This window comes from Dermacentor albipictus, unplaced genomic scaffold (assembly GCF_038994185.2).
Source record: "Dermacentor albipictus isolate Rhodes 1998 colony unplaced genomic scaffold, USDA_Dalb.pri_finalv2 scaffold_33, whole genome shotgun sequence".
Lineage (NCBI taxonomy): Eukaryota > Metazoa > Arthropoda > Arachnida > Ixodida > Ixodidae > Dermacentor > Dermacentor albipictus.
The window spans coordinates 1,924,878-1,944,101 of NW_027225587.1; the positions used below are offsets into that span (position 1 = coordinate 1,924,878).

Consider the following 19,224-nt stretch of genomic DNA (forward strand, 5'->3'; position numbering starts at 1 on the left):
ATTGCAAAGCCCCTTTAACAATCATGTGTTCCACAAAGAGAAACATGAAAGCTATATTTTCTGATCTGTATAACAATTCCAATCCACCAAGCTAAATTAGCATGCAAGAGGAGAACTGTGCTAAAATGTTTGTGGATAGTTAAATTAAATTATGGGGTTTTACGTGCCAAAACCACTTTCTGATTACGAGGCACGCTGTAGTGGAGGGCTCTGGAAATTTTGACCACCTGGGGTTCTTTAATGTGCACCTAAATCTAAGTACCACAGGTGTTTTCGCATTTCATCTCCATCGAAATGCAGCCGCCGTGGCCGGGATTCGATCCCGCGACCTCGTGCTCAGCAGCCCAACACCATAGCCACTGAGCAATCGGGGAGGGTTTTGTGGATAGTGTAAACAAGCCCAGAGCACTCCTGAGTGCTCTGTGCTGCAATGGCATGTTTAAAGGAGTACATGCAGTATGAAGAAGAGATCTAAAATACTAGTAGACAGCTAAAGGAGTAGATAATTATGCTGGTTAAATGGGGGGTAAACTTTATTGGTTACACACATCAATGCATAAAACAAGTGCTGTAGTATCCCTACACATCAAGACAAAAATATAAATGCCTTCATACATCTTGGTATCATACATTGATATTACACTGTCGAGTGTTTCCAAATTCTAGTATTAACGATTGACACTTACCACACAAAATACATTTGGTAAGCATTCAAAAGTATTTCTAGAAATAACAAGCACAAACAGCAACACCTGCTTCAATGGTTACATCATAAATGCAGAACAATAACATAATGGTCTCAATAAAAAAATGAAAAAAAGATATTGTTCTGTAAGAGCCTGGTAAACAACAAATTGCTCTTGTAAAATGCAACATCTTGTAAGTCCTTCAATGTAAGCATTTCCAAAATAAGCTTGAGTACAATATATGTACATGTAAATGTCAGGTGGTTCAATATATAAAACCAGTATCAATAGGCTCAACATGCTCAATAAAGCTATCATGAACATATGGAGCAGAAAAGGTAGGCTGGCACATATTGCTATTTTCTTCTTGTATTCTCTAGTAAAAGCACAAAACTGCAATATATGCCAGACTATACAAGCCACCATTGTCCTTAAGTTAGGGTAAAAATCATCCACACCTTGTACATGCTATCACTGTAACTTATTGAACCATGTTTAAAAGAAATGCTTGCCATATATCAAACCCTTGTGCAAAAAAGCAACCCAAAATTTTAGTATACTGTCACCTGAACCTCGGGGAATCTTATGTCACAGTAAAGCATCCATTCTTTGAATGGCTGATATACATGACTATGAAAGAGCCCATACTTGAAACGTCTCAACATAAAGTGACTGAACTTAACAGTGTAGGTCTCTTGTTATTCACAACAGCTGCCGAGTAATGATTGTGTGAGCCGTACCTTCAAAACAATTCGTCGCAATTTCAGAATGATCTATGGCAGTGGCAATTTAATCTGGAGGAAGCTTTTGTAAAAAAATCCTCTATTGTGCATGTGTGGAACAGCTTCAACAATCTTCATTGCATAATGCAGACGGCAGCTGGCCTGATGACCAAGGCAACCTCTATAGCTATCACACTGCTCACGGTGAACACAGTGGGCTACTATATTTTCAACTGGAGCAAGCCCCTTCATGGCTACATGCAGCGACTACCAGTACCGCGAGGACAAATTGGACCTCCGAACCTGACTCGCTGCCTATTTGACATCATGCTGCCAGCCTCTGATCACACGCTGCTACATCGCATCTCGTTTATAGCACATGGGGCTGCACATAAGCAAACAGATTGCCTGAGCACAATGCATACCAGTGTTGATTTTACACTCGCATATTAATTCTAGGAGTTATACAAACAGCGTGAACCATTACTTAAAACAGTCACTGTATCGGCATACCCAAAGTGTGAATGGGCACTGACAGAAACCTGTGCATAAATCAGCGGAATGTCTTGCTTTGAATACAGAGATAACAGTCACAAATCTTTCTCATAACAGCATTTGTAAACTGCCAAGTTATACTTTTGTTACAGAAGAATGTGAAAATCAGTGACAAAGGTTGTGCTTGGAGAAGTTTGGCAAAGCCTAACTATGCCCAGTTAGAGGACAGAAACGTCTCTTATATAATGTGCAAGGGAACTCTCTTACAAACACAGTAACAATATCCAAACTATCCTGTCTGATAATCAGTTGAACACTTACATGGTACCCAAATGCACTCATGTTTTTCAGTTACAGCCAACCCTTATTGTGTGGCTTCATAATAATGCAGTGATAGGTAACCAGGCTGATAAAATTGAAATGCTGACAGCAACCACAGAACATAAAAGTTATTTACTTTACTTACAGGGAACCTGATAAACTGCCATGACAACACAGTTGAGCACGAATTCCTGACACAGACAAGGCATATATAACGATTCGGTTAATGTCAAGAAAAGCTCAAATACAAGTGAACGGCCTGCACCAAAAATTGCGTTGGCTGCCAGTATATCTTTAACACAGGCATAATGTACCCATCTCTTCTTGAAGTGAAGCGCAATAGATGGGACAAAGGAAGGCGAGACAGATGATACAAGCGCTTGTCCCACCTGTCTCACCCTTGCTTCGTCCTGTCTGTCAAGCTTCACTGTAGTGAAATATGTATCATCAACTGGTCCACAAGTATACTCTTCTTACAGAAGTGGATTTGGGGCTATTATAGCGCAGATCTCATCTCCAGGTGCAATTCTGCCATCTTTAATGTGAATTGAGCCGATGCCAAGCAATGGGTGCGACTCGTACCTTTCAAGCCCTAGCTTGGACCTGTCAACTCTGTACCTGCAAAGTGAGACCATGGTCACATGAAGGCCACATTTAGATAAAGCACATCACTTCTTGCACTTACTTTCTCAATGTCACAAGTGGTTCCTTGCCCGTCTTGATACCAGTGTCTTGGTCAACTGTAGTCATTACACATCTGGTAATGGTGCACCATTATTAGTAATGCTATTTCACACAAAAAACCTGAATGTGCAACAGGACGGTAGAATAAACTATCAGATTTGTGATTCACCAAACATAATTTATTTGGCAACCACAAGTGCTAGACATGTTTACCGATCAGATATTGGCATATACCCTGATGATTCATTCAGTTCTACTGAGGTTACCAAGGCAGTAAATGTATTGAAACTCTTATACGGAATGTTACAGGGAAACAAGCCATCAAGATTTGTATATCCTCAATCGTCATACTCCTTTACAGTCACACCCACTTATTACAACCCTAATTATGGGCAAGCTGTCACTTGGTACCAACACCTTTTGCTCAAGTCAATTAAAGAAACAAGGTTTAAGTTGAACCCACTTATAAGAATATGCAAGTGCCACGAAACTGTTATGGTTATAACCGATAACTGTTATAACCAGATTGCACCTAAAAAAAAGCAAAATAGGGGGATGGCAGAGCTATATAATGGCGGGGAGACCAGTGCCCCTCCCCACCACTTTCCTCCACCCAGCTGCTGATCGTGTTGACTCATTTAACTGTTTAACCCTGTTTCCTGCACACTCCAATTGCATGTAACAAGCCATGGCTGTCGGCGTTCAAGAATGGTAATGCTATATAACAACTGCAAAGAGAGATCACGGGCGGCAAGTGACATGCGAGCTCCGCTGAGGCATCGCGTTGGTGGCCCCAAAAGGGCTTATTAAGAAGTGTGAGAAGGTTGGCGTGGCAGCCCCTCAGCTTGAGAAATCCAGAAAAAACACACTGGGAGAAATCGCCACAAGCATCTCGCCACGTACTTCTCACTGGCTTGCATGAGAAAACCCTATGTCCATCAGCCTTACTTGCTTTCCGTGAAGCTTGCCGACATCCGTTGTATTCGGCAGCAGGAAAAAAATTTCCACCCTTGAGAGCTTACACCCTTAAACAAAATTACACTTTTTGGGAAGTCTCTTGCAACACAACAATAATTGCCATCTGCCTTGTCCGCATTTGATTTCTTTAATGCTGCGAGCTCGGTATTTCCAAGTCACAAACGGCATGCGCATTATCAGCATGTCGGAGCATTCTTGACAGGGAAGTAGCGAGTGCAGCGTTTTCAAGAAAGGGAATGCAAGCAAGACAGATGATGATTATTGTTTTGTGGAAAGATAGACGCAAAGGGTGTACATTGTACAGTGTACAGTGTAGGCATGGAGTGGTGGGTACCACAATTATTTAGGATGAGCACTATCTACCTCTTAGAATGCTCGATATGGTGATCAAACTCGAAGAGCCACTCGCAAAAAAGTTCTCGTGTCATCCATGCCATGCGGTTGTGACAGTAGTGTACAGGTATCCTGGCAGCACCGCGGAAGAAGTGGGGATTTTTTCAATTCTTAATGACAAGTGTGGGGCACCTGTCTCTCCCGCCCATCTTGGCACGCAAAAAATACAGCGAGACACAGCTTGCTGTTTTTACTGCCCTTACACGTGTCTCCTCTGAGTGCATGCGTCTTGGATGGCAGCATCTCGCAAAACAGTCCTGTTTCGTCGCCATTATATATGTCTGTGTCAAAGCAGTTGTCAAGGATGCGGGGCAGCATTTCCTCCACCCACTTCTGCTTCCCCTCCATGTCAAGCGAAGCTCCCTCGCTGATGACGGCTTTGTAAACAATGCCGTGCCTCTCCTTGAAGCGTTGTGCCCAGCTGCCACCTGGCTGGAAGTCCAGATTTTTTATGAGTAGGGCAAACTGCTTCGCCTTTGTGGCCAGAATTGGCCCGGTGATGGGCAAGTTCATGGCACGAGCATCAAGGAACCACTCTTCCACCTCCCTATAAGCACCTCGAACACATTTGCGCCCGTTGTCTGCTGACCAGTTTTCTTTGCCCAACTTCTCTGCCAAGTGGATGATTGTCAACACTGTCGGTTGCGACAGTCCGTACTCCTTCACCAAGTTGCATACTTTTTTACTTTATTTGTAGTCCTTCACAATACTGCACTTCGTTTCCAAATCTATAGCAGTGCCCTTTCTTTTCACTGGCAATATTGTGCACTGCCGATGATCAGTGGGCAGATAAGGTACCTTCTGTTTTGGCGGCAAGTCAAATGAGGTGGAGAAACCATGTGGCCAGGAACAACTTCAGCGCAACCAACAAAGACGAGCACAAGCGACTTAATCCATTGGCAGAACTACGCAGCATGAGGGGCCAGCGAGCAATCTGGGAGCAGCACTGTCAACACAGTTGACGTGGCCCATTCGTGTTTCGGAGGTTGGCGCGCGGCATAGAGCTACGGGCACAGCCCACTCATGTTCGGAGGGGCAAAGGGCGACTGGAGAGAGGTGCACGAGGGCGGCGATGCAGAGAAGGCTGGAAAACAGGTTATGCAGTATGACAATACAGCAGCCGTTGGAGCAGCCGGTGAGGGTGCGACGGCTTTAATTTCTCTTCTCAAGGATTTTGCATTCCATTACCTTTTGGCACGGACACCTAACAGCCAGACTTCATCATTATAACCGATAATGCAGCATGGGAGCATTGTAGTAAGCAGGTTATTTCACCATAGAAAACATACAAAAGTTGATGGTGCAGCAGCTTCTCATTGTTATAACCTATATATTGTTAAAACCGGTATCGTTATAAGTGGGTTCGACTGTATGACATTCTTTTTTCTGGTTATTGTTAACACCATTTCTGCCATGCTTTCCCCTGACATGTGTAAAGTAATCATGACCAGCACAAATGAACACCATTTTAAAGCTTTCCAAGGTCCACTGTGTCTGCTCTCCTATGAACATCGTACAAAACACCTCTGGAAGTGTTCCATTTCTCTCCAGAATATTTTCTGCCAGCTACATCGAGACAATCTCCTGTCTTAAGCACACAATGCCCTCTAGCCAACACCCAACAAGCTGCTTAGAAAAAACTTGTGTGCTTTTGCGCAGTACACAGCAAAGTTTGTGGCTCCACTCTAATGCACTCAAGTGTTTGGAATTAAGGTTGAATTCTTGAGAAAAACCTACATTTTTGGTACTTCAAATAATTACAGAGAGATGTGGCTGTGTCCAAAGACAAAGGCCACAAAAAAGAATGTGCTTGGAGGTGCCGGGATACAGACTACAGAGTATGCACAGGTAATTATGAACAATAAGTTACACAGGCCACTTGTGCAGCTTCTTCACGAAGAAGGACTGCATCCATTTATTTAAAGGGACTGACAGCTAATTTTTATGGTACCCGTTTTTTTAGTGCAACAGAAAGCTTACTGGTGAGTGTCCAATCAAACAGTGCTAACGCATTAAACCCTGTGGAACATTTTTTATCAGAATTCTCTGGTCTGCACTGAGGATGGAGTCATGCTCAAGAAACATGCTGGAAGCAGTTATAGGTGAGTGCAATCAAGATTATACGCCGACTGTAATAAAGTAATATTTTGTGTATCAAGCCAATGTTCCTGCTGTTAATATTTCCTGAAGCGCTTAATTATTTTTACAACAATAGGTGGAGTTTGAAGCTACACCCCAGTGAGCAACCCCTCCAAGTAACAAACTGATCTCAAAGGCTGTGCTTTTGCTGGCTGCATGCGCCAGGCTTGCCTTTTTTTTTTTTTTAAGACTAAGCCAAGCTAAGTGGAAGGATATGCCAGTAGTGCTATTACTGCAGTGCTGGCACCCATTCATGACACAATTCGTCGACGGCATTTTGCATCTCGGAGACCACAGTTCTCGGGGTACTAAGTCGCAAACTCACGCGCATTACAACAGCCCTCACGCATGCCGCGATGCACTGAACAGCTCTGCCTGCTCTGCCGCTCCACTTGTTAACCTGAAGGCAGCGACGCTCATTAGTGTGGACTTCTTTTACTTCGTAATATGCATAGAATAAAGTGCGCAGCTCACATGTCTGAAGATGGGAGCGCTGGCCCCCAGACTTTGTACATCGCTACGGTGGCGATTCTCCATTCATATATTGGCACCATAGCACAAGGCCACCACTCTTGCATGCGCCTGCCACCTGTACTATGTTTATAGAAGTTTTTTTTTTTCTTTAGTCTCCTACTATTATCACTACAGCACACCTTTTCAGCGACGAGGGTGCTCCTTTTGTTGGTAAGCTTTCTCCAGGAAGCTCTGCCCTCTGTTGTATCTCTTACACTTGTTGCTCTCTTTGGTTTGTCTGGTCAAGTTCGAATAAATGAAAGCGCTCCTCTTTTTAAAAGGACCACACAATTGTTTTAAGATGGCTGCTTGCGCAGCACCTTCAACTGTTGATTGGAGCAGCGACTCTTCAGACTCCGAATGTGAGCCAAGCTCAAACTCAGATGACAGCTTGGCATCCGAAGACACTTCAACTGCATCAGAGTCTGACCCCAACACCATGAAAAAGTACTAAAAACAATAGTGCTTTTCAGTCTTCTGCAGTTTTTATTTTATGCTGTGGGTTTTTATTCCTTTCGTCATATAGGAATGTGAGGACTATCTCAAGAGACTATTTGCCATTATCCACGTCATTCTTTCCCTACTGCATAACCAAAAATAAACTGTTGTGTTTGTCTTATAATATCCAAGAAAAAATATTGATGCCTGAGGGTACATCACTTCTGAAAGAACCGGGCATTGAAAGGGTAAACAGTTTCTAGGCCTGTAGCACTTTTAATCTCCTTTAGTCCCATACAGGGTGTTCTATGCAACTAAAACCAAACTTTAACATAGACATGGTGCACTGTTGACAGATCAGCCAAACTGCATATTGCTAGCAGGTTTTTCAAGCTACTCAGTCATTCTTATTAATCGTATCACGAGAAACCAACGAGCGAAGACACCAAGGACAACATAGGGGAGATTACTTGTACTTACCAACTGAATTAAAGAAATGGGAAATTAATGGCAATGAAAGTGGATGAAAAAACAACTTGCCACAGGTAGGGAATGATCCCACATCTTCGCATTACACTTGTGCTGCTCTAACCAATTGAGCTACTGCAGCGCCGTTTCCCCATCCACTTTCTTGTATGGGGAAACGGTAATTTTTGTAGTAAATTTAGATAGTTAGACTCAACCAAGTAATATGCTAAATGCTCATTTTAAGGCACAAGTTATATTCATGAGGGTTGCAGGGAATTTCCGGAAATGCTCAATGCAGTTGTTTACGTGGAGTTATTCATTGTGCACTTTTCTTTTTCTAGACTTGGTGGCAAGTCCCTGAAGTATGTAAAAAGGAGGCCACGATGCGTTTGCACATCTGTAGTACACTGTACATCTAAAGTGTACTTTTAATGAATGGCACCCATATGCCGGCCAAAAAGGAAGCGACAAAAAAATTTCAAGCACATTTCCCTACTCCATACTCCATTTCCCTGTGCTACGGACATTTTCCTGTGCTACGGACATTTTCCTGTGCTGCGAACGTTTTTGTGAATCGCCTACGCCGCCCCCGCGCGTGCACGTCAGGCGCCAGATGCGCGACGCGCATTCGAGCGAGCTCCGTATCACCGATCAAGTTTCTCTGCCCCAGCAACGAGCATGGACCTCGAAGTGGCCGCCGAGACGGGCTGGCGAACAACTCGCCTTCGCCAACCGGTGAAGCTGAGGGACGACTCTTCACCCCAAACTGTCTCCACACAAACCTCAAGCACTCGTTCTCATTCCAAGACCAGGCCACCAGTCAAAGCACAAGTTCTCAAGGCTGGACGCATGCCTCCGCTACCTTCCAACCAAATCAAGTTTGTCATTCGCCCCAAGGGAGCCCTCAACATCGCCAAAATTGGTAGTCCTACCGTGACTACAGCCGTTCTCCAAGCCGCACAGCTCAGCCCAGCTGACATTCAACAAGACACGGTGTGCCCCAACACCCAACAAACCATTGTCGCTGTTAGTATGCCAAGTCTGCAGAACGCCAACAGGTATGTCTGCATAAAATCCATTCAAGTCAATGGGGTAACGCACGATGTTAACGCGTATGAGACGGCCGCCAAGGACACCACGAAGGGAGTCATCCGCGGAATCCCCCTCTCCGATACCCCACAGCAAGTCAACGCCAATATCGTCAATACTCGCAACCCCCTCGCACTAGCCGCAAAACGAATTGGAACGACAACCACCGTTGTTATCGCCTTCAGTGGCCCCGACGTGCCATATCTGGTCCGTTACGGAGCTACCTTAATCCCATGCTCATTATTCCGCAAGCAAATAGAAATTTGCTACCAATGCGGCCGCCTCGGACACCGGATGGATGTCTGCCCTTTTCCCAATAACAAGATCTGCAGAGGTTGCGGAGTCCGCAACCCACCTCCCGATCACACTTGTAACCCCAAATGCTCACTGTGCAGCGGCCCTCATCTTACAGCGGACAAATCGTGTACGGCTCGCTACAAGACACCATACGTTATTCGCAAGCGCATTGGGGAACGCCGAGCTGCAATGCAAGCCACCCTTCAAGAAAGCGACTTCCCGCCCTTGAACTCCAGGCCCCGCTCCAGATCCCGGACTCCATCACGCTCGAGGCAACATTGTTCCCGGACCCCTTCACGTTCGAGACAGCGCCGTTCCCGATCCAGATCTACTTCTGCCCCACCCGCCAAGTCTCCTACTACCAAGGTGAGCTTCGCAGAAGCCCTTAAGGGCGCCTCGCGAGAGGGTCGCAGCACACCTTCTCCACAGTCCATGAACACCAATGATAACGCAGAAATAGCTCACCTCAAAAAAGAAAATGCCATTATGCGCGACCTAATACACAAGCTCTCGCAAGAGGTTCACGATCTTAAACAATCCAAGACATCCGCTCCTACACCACTTGCCGAAGCGTCCCACTCCTCTAGCCACGATGCTCCACTGACACCAGCCCCCAAAAAGCGGGCCCTCCAAGAGGAAGCCACGGGCCAAGTGCGCTCAGAGGTTAAGGACATGCTAGTTGCACTTCAAAGCATGATGACCACACTCCAGAACGCAGTCAAATCCATGCAACACGCCGTTCTCGCACTGGCACAGTGCGTCACAAACATTGAAACCCACCTACAAGCTCTCCCCATGCCCGCTCCTCCTACCCTCCAAACCCCAGCACTGCCCCTGACGGCATCCCCCAATCCCCATCATGGCCCACAATAACAGAGATACACTTATCTGGCAGTGGAACTGCCGAGGCTATCTCCGCAAACAGCCAGTCATCCGTCAACACCTTCGTACCGTCACCCGGCAACCGGACGTCGTCATGATTCAGGAAACCCATATCGATTCGGTCACCCTCCCAGGTTACCAACCTTTCATCCCGCCACATGCTTCTCGCCGCCTCTGCACTTTCGTCCACAAGAGAATCACCGCCATCGAACACAATATCCACGACCGAAACATCGAACACCTTCTCGTTGAACTTATCCCCACCAGGAGACGTAAGGAAAGTATTTTTCTCCTTAAAGTGCACAGCCATCCCTCTGCCAAAGTTCGAAGCCGTTTTCTCACCCTCTTCAAGAAGGCCCTTAACGTAGCTGGCACCAACCCCCTCGTCATCGGTGGAGACTTCAATCTCCCCCACACAGTATGGGGATATGGCTACTCGACGACGGCGGCTCAAAACCTCTGCAAAGACTCCCAAGACCTCGGCCTCACTTTCATTACAGACCCCACGTTCCCCACACGCCTCGGTAGCTCCACTTCCCGCGACACGACCCCCGACCTGACATTTACCAAGAACGTCACCAACGCCCAATGGAGCAACACACAACATGATCTCGGTAGTGGCCATTGCATCATTGCCATACTTCTCCCTCGGATAGCTGCAGTTACTGCCAAACCCCGTGAGTTCACGTGGGTTGACTGGGATGCATTTCGCAAGCATCGATCCGCTGACCAGCACGCAGAACGCACAGCGGACATTGATGCATGGACCCGAAATCTCCACTCCGATACCAATGCAGCCACGCACACCATTACCACCGATGCCCCCGTCGAGCGCATGGACAGTAGACTGGCCCACCTCCTCGCGGCTAAAACATCCATCCTATCCCGCTGGAAAGGGCAACGTCTCAACAGGCACCTCCGCGCTAAAATAGCCCTCCTTAATAGGGAAATTGAAGCCCATTGCCTCACTCTGAGCCGTCAGCAGTGGACTGAACTGTGCAATACTGCTGACGGACAGATCCATTGTCCCTCTTCTTGGAAGCTTCTCAAACACCTCCTCGATAGTCAAGCCACCCGCTCTTCCCAACAAGATCGCCTCACTAAACTTCTCTATACGGAAAGAAAGAAACAGGGCCGTGCCCAAGTATTAGACTACCTCACCAACAAGTATCTTCCCGTGGGCCCAGTGCAATCTCACGGCTCCTACACCGGGGCCCCCAACCCCCCACTGGACGAAGAATTTAGTGTCGCTGAGATCCAAGCCGCCCTGCATAAATTAAACAGCCGTTCTGGCCCTGGGCCCGATGGGGTCACTAACAAAGCCCTCCGTAATCTGGATGATGCCTCCGTCACCCACCTGACAGACTATATCAATGACTGCTGGCGTAATGGTGCCATTCCGCCGGCCTGGAAAACAGCAAAGGTCATCCTTATTCCGAAACCTGGCAAGCCTTCTAGCCTCGATCATCTTCCCCCCATCTCACTAACCTCATGTGTGGGAAAGGTTATGGAGCATGCCTTCCTCACGCGAATTAACACCCATCTGGAAGACACTGCAGCGTATCCTCACTCTGTCATTGGCTTCCGGGCCCACCTGTCGACCCAAGACGTCATGCTACAACTTAAGCACCATATACTAGAAGATAGAACACGTACTACTAAAGCTATACTCGGCCTCGACCTCGAAAAAGCATTTGACAGCATAGCCCATTCCACCATTCTTGACCGCATCTCACGCCTTAATCTCGGTGCGCGCGCTTATAATTACGTCAGAGACTTTCCGTCTAATTGCACGGCCTTCCTTTCGGTGGGGGATCTCCGCTCCGACGCCCAGACTTTGGGCAGCGCAAGAACTCCCCAGGGCTCCGTTATCTCCCCAATGCTTTTTAATCTTGTCACGATCGATCTTGCCAAGGAGTTGCAGCAAGTGGACGGTGTCACCCACACCATATACGCTGACGATATAACCATCTGGGCCCACAAAGGCAGTGACGGCGAAATAGAAACGGCACTACAATCCGCCATTGAAACAGTCGAGACCTATATCCAAGGCACGGGGCTTCGCTGTTCCCCTGCGAAGTCCGAACTCCTTCTCTACAGGCCTACTCTCCGTGGCCGCCGTCCGAAATACTCCACCGCTAAACGCCATTACGAAGACATCGCGCTTCATCTCATGGATGGGAGCCCCATACCCCTAGTCACCAATATCCGTGTGCTCGGCTTGCTCATAGAGGCGAACGAAGCGAATGGCATGGCCCTCGCCAAAATCACGATGAATACAGCCAACACCATGAGACTTTTGAAGCAGGTCTCCAACCGCCGTGGGGGTATGAAAGAGGAGAATCTGCTCCGATTAATCCAGTCATTCGTAATTTGCCACATCACCTACGTTGCTGCGTATCTAAACAGGTACAAGGCTGAACACACCAAGATCAACATACTTATACGCGGTGTCTATAAACAAGCCCTCGGCCTCCCCAGTTGCACCAGCACTGACCTCCTCCTTCAACTAGGCATCCACAACACACTGGACAAGCTCATCGAGGCCCAACGTCGCTCTCAGCTGGAGAGACTCACTCTCACAGCGACGGGTCGCCATATCCTCACCTCGCACGGTATCACCTACCACCATCAACACGGCCATAAGCACCAGATCCCCTCCACCATACGAGCTTGGATTCACGCCGATCCTATCCCCAGAAATATGCACCCCGAATACAACCACGCACGTCGCACAGCACGTGCCACGGTTCTCACCAAATCCCTTACTCGGCACGACAGTGCGAGTTTCGTCAACGCCGCCGAGTATCCCCACGGTACCCGCTTTGCAGCTGTCACCACGCGTGAAGGCTCTCTCCACCATGCTATCAGCCTAGTAACCCCACACGCTGAGGAAGCTGAAGAAGTGGCCATCGCGCTAGCCACACTAGAACCAACATGCCATACCATCGTCTCTGACTCCTGCTCCGCCGTTATCAACTATATCAACGGCCGTATTTCACACCAAGCCTTGCGCATCTTGCAACAAGTGCCCCGCTCAACCGACCATCAGGTTACACTCGTCTGGTTCCCGGCTCATGTAGGCACCGTCCACCCGCACCTCCCCAACCTCAACGAGGTTACCCACTCCCTAGCGCGAGGCCTAGTTAACCACGCGGGAGAAGGGGAGGCTGCCCCCACCGGTAGGGATCGCCTGACACGCTACAATGATCTTGTGAAGTCCTTCTACTTAGAGCGTAGAACCTTCCCCGGCCCACACAACAAACTATCCCAAGCGCAGGCTACAACTTTCCGCTTGCTACAAACCAATACTTACCCCTCGTTACAACTTTACAACAAGATCTACCCAGACATTTACCTCAATCCCACGTGCCATATCTGCAAGACACGGCCAGCCACACTTCCACACATGCTTTGGGACTGTACACACCAATACCCCGACACTAACCCCACGACCCTCTCGTCGAGATGGCACGCTGCCCTGCGTAGCCCCAACCTTGACGACCAACTCTGGGCGACCCAGCAGGCCTGCGAGGCGGCGAAGAGGCAACACCTCGACGTCCCCACGTGGGAGGCCTAGGCCCAGCCACCATCTCTTGCTGGTTTCAATAAAGTTTATTCAGTCAGTCATTTCAGCATCGTGTTCGTGATCAGTTGCAAGTGTGGCGCACCATGTTCAAAACAATGAAGCTGACATGGCTGTCTGGCCTACATGCTGAATGACAGTGCCACAAGCTTTCTTGTAAAACCTGAAGGCAGGCTTCATACCTTGGAAAATGCTTGAGGTCTCTACACTCCAGATGCGTAAATCCATAATGCAGTCTACTGTTTTGTTATGCAGGTTTTCTTCAGAGCTGCTCCCACTCGGCAAACATTTTTGTGGAAGATACCCAATTAATGGAAACAAGTGCACAACAAGGTATGCTCGCAATTATATGAACCGCCTCACATAAAAAGAGTCTACTTCACATCTGAGCTAATTCATCATTTTGGCGGTGCAGTTGAAGTTTCCAATGTCTTTTTTTCCAGAAACAGTGCATTACCTTCTTGTGCGCTCCAAGAAAGCCATCTCTGCCTCTCCAATCCTGTAGCGCAACCAGTGGTCCTACAAAGAGGCAAAACGAGAGGGCCATTTGTCGTGTGGTGGCAAACACCCTAGCCCTTGACTTCACAATTACCTCTGAATGGGCTTTACAGCCTTCAACAAAGAGTGAGGGCCGAAAATTGCGCTGCCTGATGTTGCTACCTGGAGGCAGCCTCGATACTAGCTCATCCAGTGATGCCTTTGAGAGGACTTGAAATGACGACTTATCTTGGAAGGCAACCTGAAATCAAGACAATAAAAATTTCTGCTAAAAAATTACTGCTCAGGAAGAAGGAGACTCAAATGACGCAAAGTTGAAACTGATGCAACAATGACCAGTTAAGTGCCTAACATGATAGAAAGTATCGCAAAGAGCTCCAAGTATGTGCAAGGAGCAATGGTAACTGCTACGGCAACAGCTTAACATCAGCTGAAGAAAAAGTGCAGCAAAAGCTTAACATCAAGTGAAGAAAAAGTGTAGTATATTCGAGTATCATTATAACAGCTTAATAGAGCAATACTGACACAAAGTTATTTTTTTCTTTAATGGTCAACCCACGGTGTGATGCCTCAATTCAATGAGAGCACAAGTAATTAAGTACATCATATTTTATAGCAACTACCCAAAAAATTGTGCCAAAGCAGCAGAGCTTTGGGCTAGAAGCACCGCTCATTCTATCCAAATTACTCTAACAGGCAAAATAAATTGAAATCCATGATGCCACAACAACATATCTGTGGTGCTGTTTAAGCACGAAATTCAGAAAGGGAACATTTGGCCTTCATTTCCTCCACTAGTAACGAACCTTTCTGTCAAATAATTGCAAACAGAGCCTTGAACACACATTTGATCCCCATAAACATATTTGGTGGTGCACTTTAGTGTCCCTTTAATGCACTGTAGGAAAACCTGGAAAGGTGTCCAATTATGAAGGTGTCCCTCAAGGACATGGAGGATGAACAGCAAGCACATCTGAAAGTGTGGTACCCACACAGTGCATTTTGCTGCTGAGCACAAGGTCGTGGGTTGGATTCCCGACTGCAGCGGCCGCATTTTGACAAAGGGAAAAATGCCAAAACACTTCTGTAATTTGAATTGTGTGCATCTTAAGGAACTACAGATGGTCTAAATTAACATGGAGCCCTCCACTATAACATCTATTGTGACTCATTGTGCCCCCTAGTTTCGGGACATTAAATGCTACATAAAAAAGGTATTAGCAAATATTTTTTAAATAAGTGTGGTTTTTGCAGTCACTCTACCTAACATAGCAAGGTGCAACAAAATGCAGGATTTTTGCATGATTCTACTTTTTTTCTTGTCATACCAGCATAAATAAATACTTTACCGAAGCACTACCATCTCTTCCTCGATCAATGGTCTCCTTGTCCAAAACAATTCTGACGAGTCGAATGCTGTCACAATTGAGGAAGTTCCTGAACCACCGGGAAGCTTCTTCCGACACTTCCACAGCCTTGTAACTGTTTTTTCTGACCCTAAAAGGAAACCATTCACATGGATTAGCTACCGGGTAAAGTAAAACAGACGGCCTAGAATACGCTTGAATAGAAAGAAAGGTACCAGAGTGAAAATTCACGAGCAAGTTTGGAAGCGCAGCTTCAGAACTGCCAAAGTCATGCTCTGAAATGTGCTTAAGAGCAATACTCTCCGCTAAGTACAAAAATGATGTAGGTCCAATGCACATTTTGGAATATATGTGAAGCAAAGCGTGCATGAAGTAGCTTATAAAATGCCATAAATTTGCCCATTTCATTCCCGAGTCACTGGTGTAAAGGAAACTAAAGCATGTGCACTCATGCACGCATGCTATGTAATGAGACTTCTTATATTGGTTTGCATTCCTTACGCATTATTTTAACAATTCAACTTTTTCTGGGGGGGGGGGGGGTGCGTTATTTGGCAGAACAGCAGCAGCACCCACCCAGCCAGCCAGTAGCCACAATAGGAAAAGCCTGGGAGGGTTCACTAACAAAGCTAAACTTTAATAAACCCTCCTTACAACAAAGTCATTGGGATGCGAAATTAATTTTCTATATCTAGCAGCACAGCGATGAGGGGCATTAGCTAACACTCCCAGGGTCAGGTCTTGTACATAAGCAAATACCTTTCACATTAGATTGGAGAACAGTTGCTGTTGCTCAAGTGGTAGAGCTTCACACACGTAATGCTAAAGACGATTCGTCAGGTTGTATTTTCGCCCAAATTCATTTCCCTTTACCTTATTTCTACAGTGGGCGCGGCGAAACCGAAGGGATCATGCCGCTCACCAAACGATTTATGTTCCTTCCCCAGGTTTTGCTGTTTGTCAGCGCCGTTTCATCGACTACAGCAAATTTGTCGACAGTGCTCCCAGTGTGTGACGTGGACGACAGCCACTCCCCTTCTCCTCACTTCCTATCATCCGCCGACCTACATGTGCACATGTTCCATACTGCGCACGCCAAATCACCGCCTGTGACCACATCGGATTGGGATATAAAAGACAGTCCGCACCTTTTCTTCGTCAGTGGGCACGGCAAAACCGAAGGGATCATGCTGCTCATCAAACGATTTATGTTCCTTCCCCAGGTTAGTTTGTCTGTTTCTACATTCCGCAGTAATGATATTACATTGGTGGTTTTACCGTGCCCATGGACATGCTTGTCAATTGCTTACGACTGTTTCTGTGTGTGTAAATTGCTTGTCTGTGGAGACATTGAAGAAAACCCAGGCCCCACAGTTGAACAAACGTTCGAGAGCCTTCAGTTAGGGCAAGCAAGCATATTAACTGAGCTAACTGGTATTCGGAAGTGTCTTACATCGAATGAACAAGCTGTCGCCACTCTTAATACACGATTGAATGCAATCAATAAGCTTCTGCTAGAAATTAGCCAAAAAACCTTCCAAATTTAAACACTAGAAGACAAAATTCGGTCTTTAGATCAAGTAGTTATGATACAGAACGAAAAAATAGCTGACCCTGAAGACCGCAGTCGCCGATCAAACTTAGTTGTTTTTGGCGTCAAAGAGCAAGGCGATGAAGATGATAAAACGTTACGAAAATCAGTCATTGATGACATCTTTTAAAAAAAACTGCAGCAATCATGCAAATCTATCGCGCGTATTCATAGTCTTGGAAGACAGCCAGGAAAAAGACCAGTTATCGTATATTTCCACGACTTTTTGGAAAAAGAGGCCGTTTTTCGCAACGTGCGTAAGCTTAAGGGTAGTGGTATATATCCAGAATGATTACAGAAAGAAACTGAGAAAACGAAAACTTCTTTGGGAAACTGTCAAACAGGATGTCGACAATGGAAAACGTGCTTTTCTTATCAATGACAAAGTGAAATTTGATGGCTGCGTTTATGCTTGGGATGACAGTATAGCTCAACGAGTTGTCGTGAGCCGCGAAAACAAAACTTCTAGTAATGCGTGACAGAACACGTGCACCATTTCTAAAACCCTGCAAGTGCTAAATTTCAATGCCAGAAGTATAATAAATAAGGCAGAACAACTTGAATGCCTCTTCAGATACGACCCCCATATTGCAATTGTCACAGAAACCTGGCTGCATGATGGTGTTATAGCAACGAAATACTGGTATCACCATCACATAAGATTTTCCGTCGGGACCGTGGATCGAGGGGAGGAGGTATTGCGATTATTCTAAAGAGCATGTTTTCCGCAGAAATACTTCCTCAGATCGAAAACCATGAGAGTCTGTTTTTGAAAGTTAATTGTTGGGGTAATGTAGTTGTGGTATGTGCGGTTTATAGGTCACCATCATCCCCCTCCCGAGTTCTTGTCCTTGCTGCATGACTATATGACTGTGCTGAAACCCCGGAAAATTATCATGGCAGGCGATTTCAACCTACCCGCAGTTAATTGGCTGCACAGGCCCCAGATGCAGCTGGCCGATAGCCCTCTTCTTGACAATGTTTGCATGTGACATGGAACAGGTTGTGCTTGAAAACACGTGACAATGCTGATACTGGTTCAATTTTGGATCTTGTATTTCTTAGCAAAAATATGACAGAGCTCGATTTCCGAGTGGAGGAGGGCATATCGGACCACAGGCTTGTACTGGTCAGTAGTAGGCTTGATAGTTGTGAAAGGAAGCACGTCAAGCCCTGCAAAACTGTCAAAGACTTTATTAATGCCAATGATCAATCTATCCTTGATGAACTTTGAAAGCTGGTTGACAGCCTACCAAAAGCTGATGTTACTTCACTGTGGCGTGCGTTTGTGACCTGCATTAACTACTGTTTTGATGCCTTCGTGCCGACTAAATTTATTAAACCACAACGAAGAAACCCATGGATTGACAGAAAAATTATACATATAAAACACAGGTTAAAACGTGCCAAAAAAACGCTGGAACAAAAATCCTGAAGTTATTAGCCACCTGCAAGTCCAGCTTCCAGACGCATTGTCTTTTGCCCGTCAAAAATATTTTTCCAATACTTTGCCGAATTACATAAAAACCAGTCCCGATAAATTTTGGCGATATCTTGGCAGTGGAAACACACATTTGCAAGAAATAAGGCAACGTCGGCGATGTTGTGATCACCGATGCTCAGGAAATATCTAACATAATGAATGAATATTTCCATTCTGTGTTCACCTGCAGTGATAGAGCCATGGAGGCTCCTACTCCGTGCCAAGTGTCAGACTTGATATCTTTTGAAGGCGTGTTTTCCTTATTGCTTAATGTTAAAGAAAAATCTTCTGGGGGACTGGATGGCATACCAAATTCTTTTCTTCGCCGTTACGCTGAGCCTGTTGCACACATCTTAACAGCTGTCTTTTCTTTATCTATGAGCACAGCGACTTTACCTGATGACTGGCGTGTGGCTCGTGTTATTGCAGTCCACAAGAAGGGTGATCGCCTAAGCATTGAAAACTATCGTCCCATTTCGTTGACATCCACGTGCTGTAAAACACTGGAACACCTCATCGCTCATTATATAACTAATTTTCTTGAAAGTAACAGCTTGCTCTCTCTATTTCAGCATGGCTTTCGAAAGAAACTGT

At 46.1% G+C, this 19,224-nt stretch overlaps 1 protein-coding gene across 1 annotated transcript in view; it reads right to left on the reverse strand.

Annotated features, from left to right (window-relative positions):
• Positions 1-515: 515 nt before the first annotated feature.
• Positions 516-19,224, reverse strand: part of LOC139052760 (mitochondrial amidoxime reducing component 2-like) — a 56,865-nt gene continuing 38,156 nt past the window's right edge. Inside the window, exons 4-8 of the mRNA XM_070529839.1 lie at positions 15,539-15,686; positions 14,284-14,430; positions 14,149-14,210; positions 2,910-2,981; positions 516-2,842 (exon numbers count right to left, since the gene is read on the reverse strand). Of these exons, the coding sequence (XP_070385940.1) occupies positions 2,698-2,842; positions 2,910-2,981; positions 14,149-14,210; positions 14,284-14,430; positions 15,539-15,686 (574 nt within the window). The 3' untranslated portion in view covers positions 516-2,697. The remainder of the gene's footprint in view (positions 2,843-2,909; positions 2,982-14,148; positions 14,211-14,283; positions 14,431-15,538; positions 15,687-19,224) is intronic.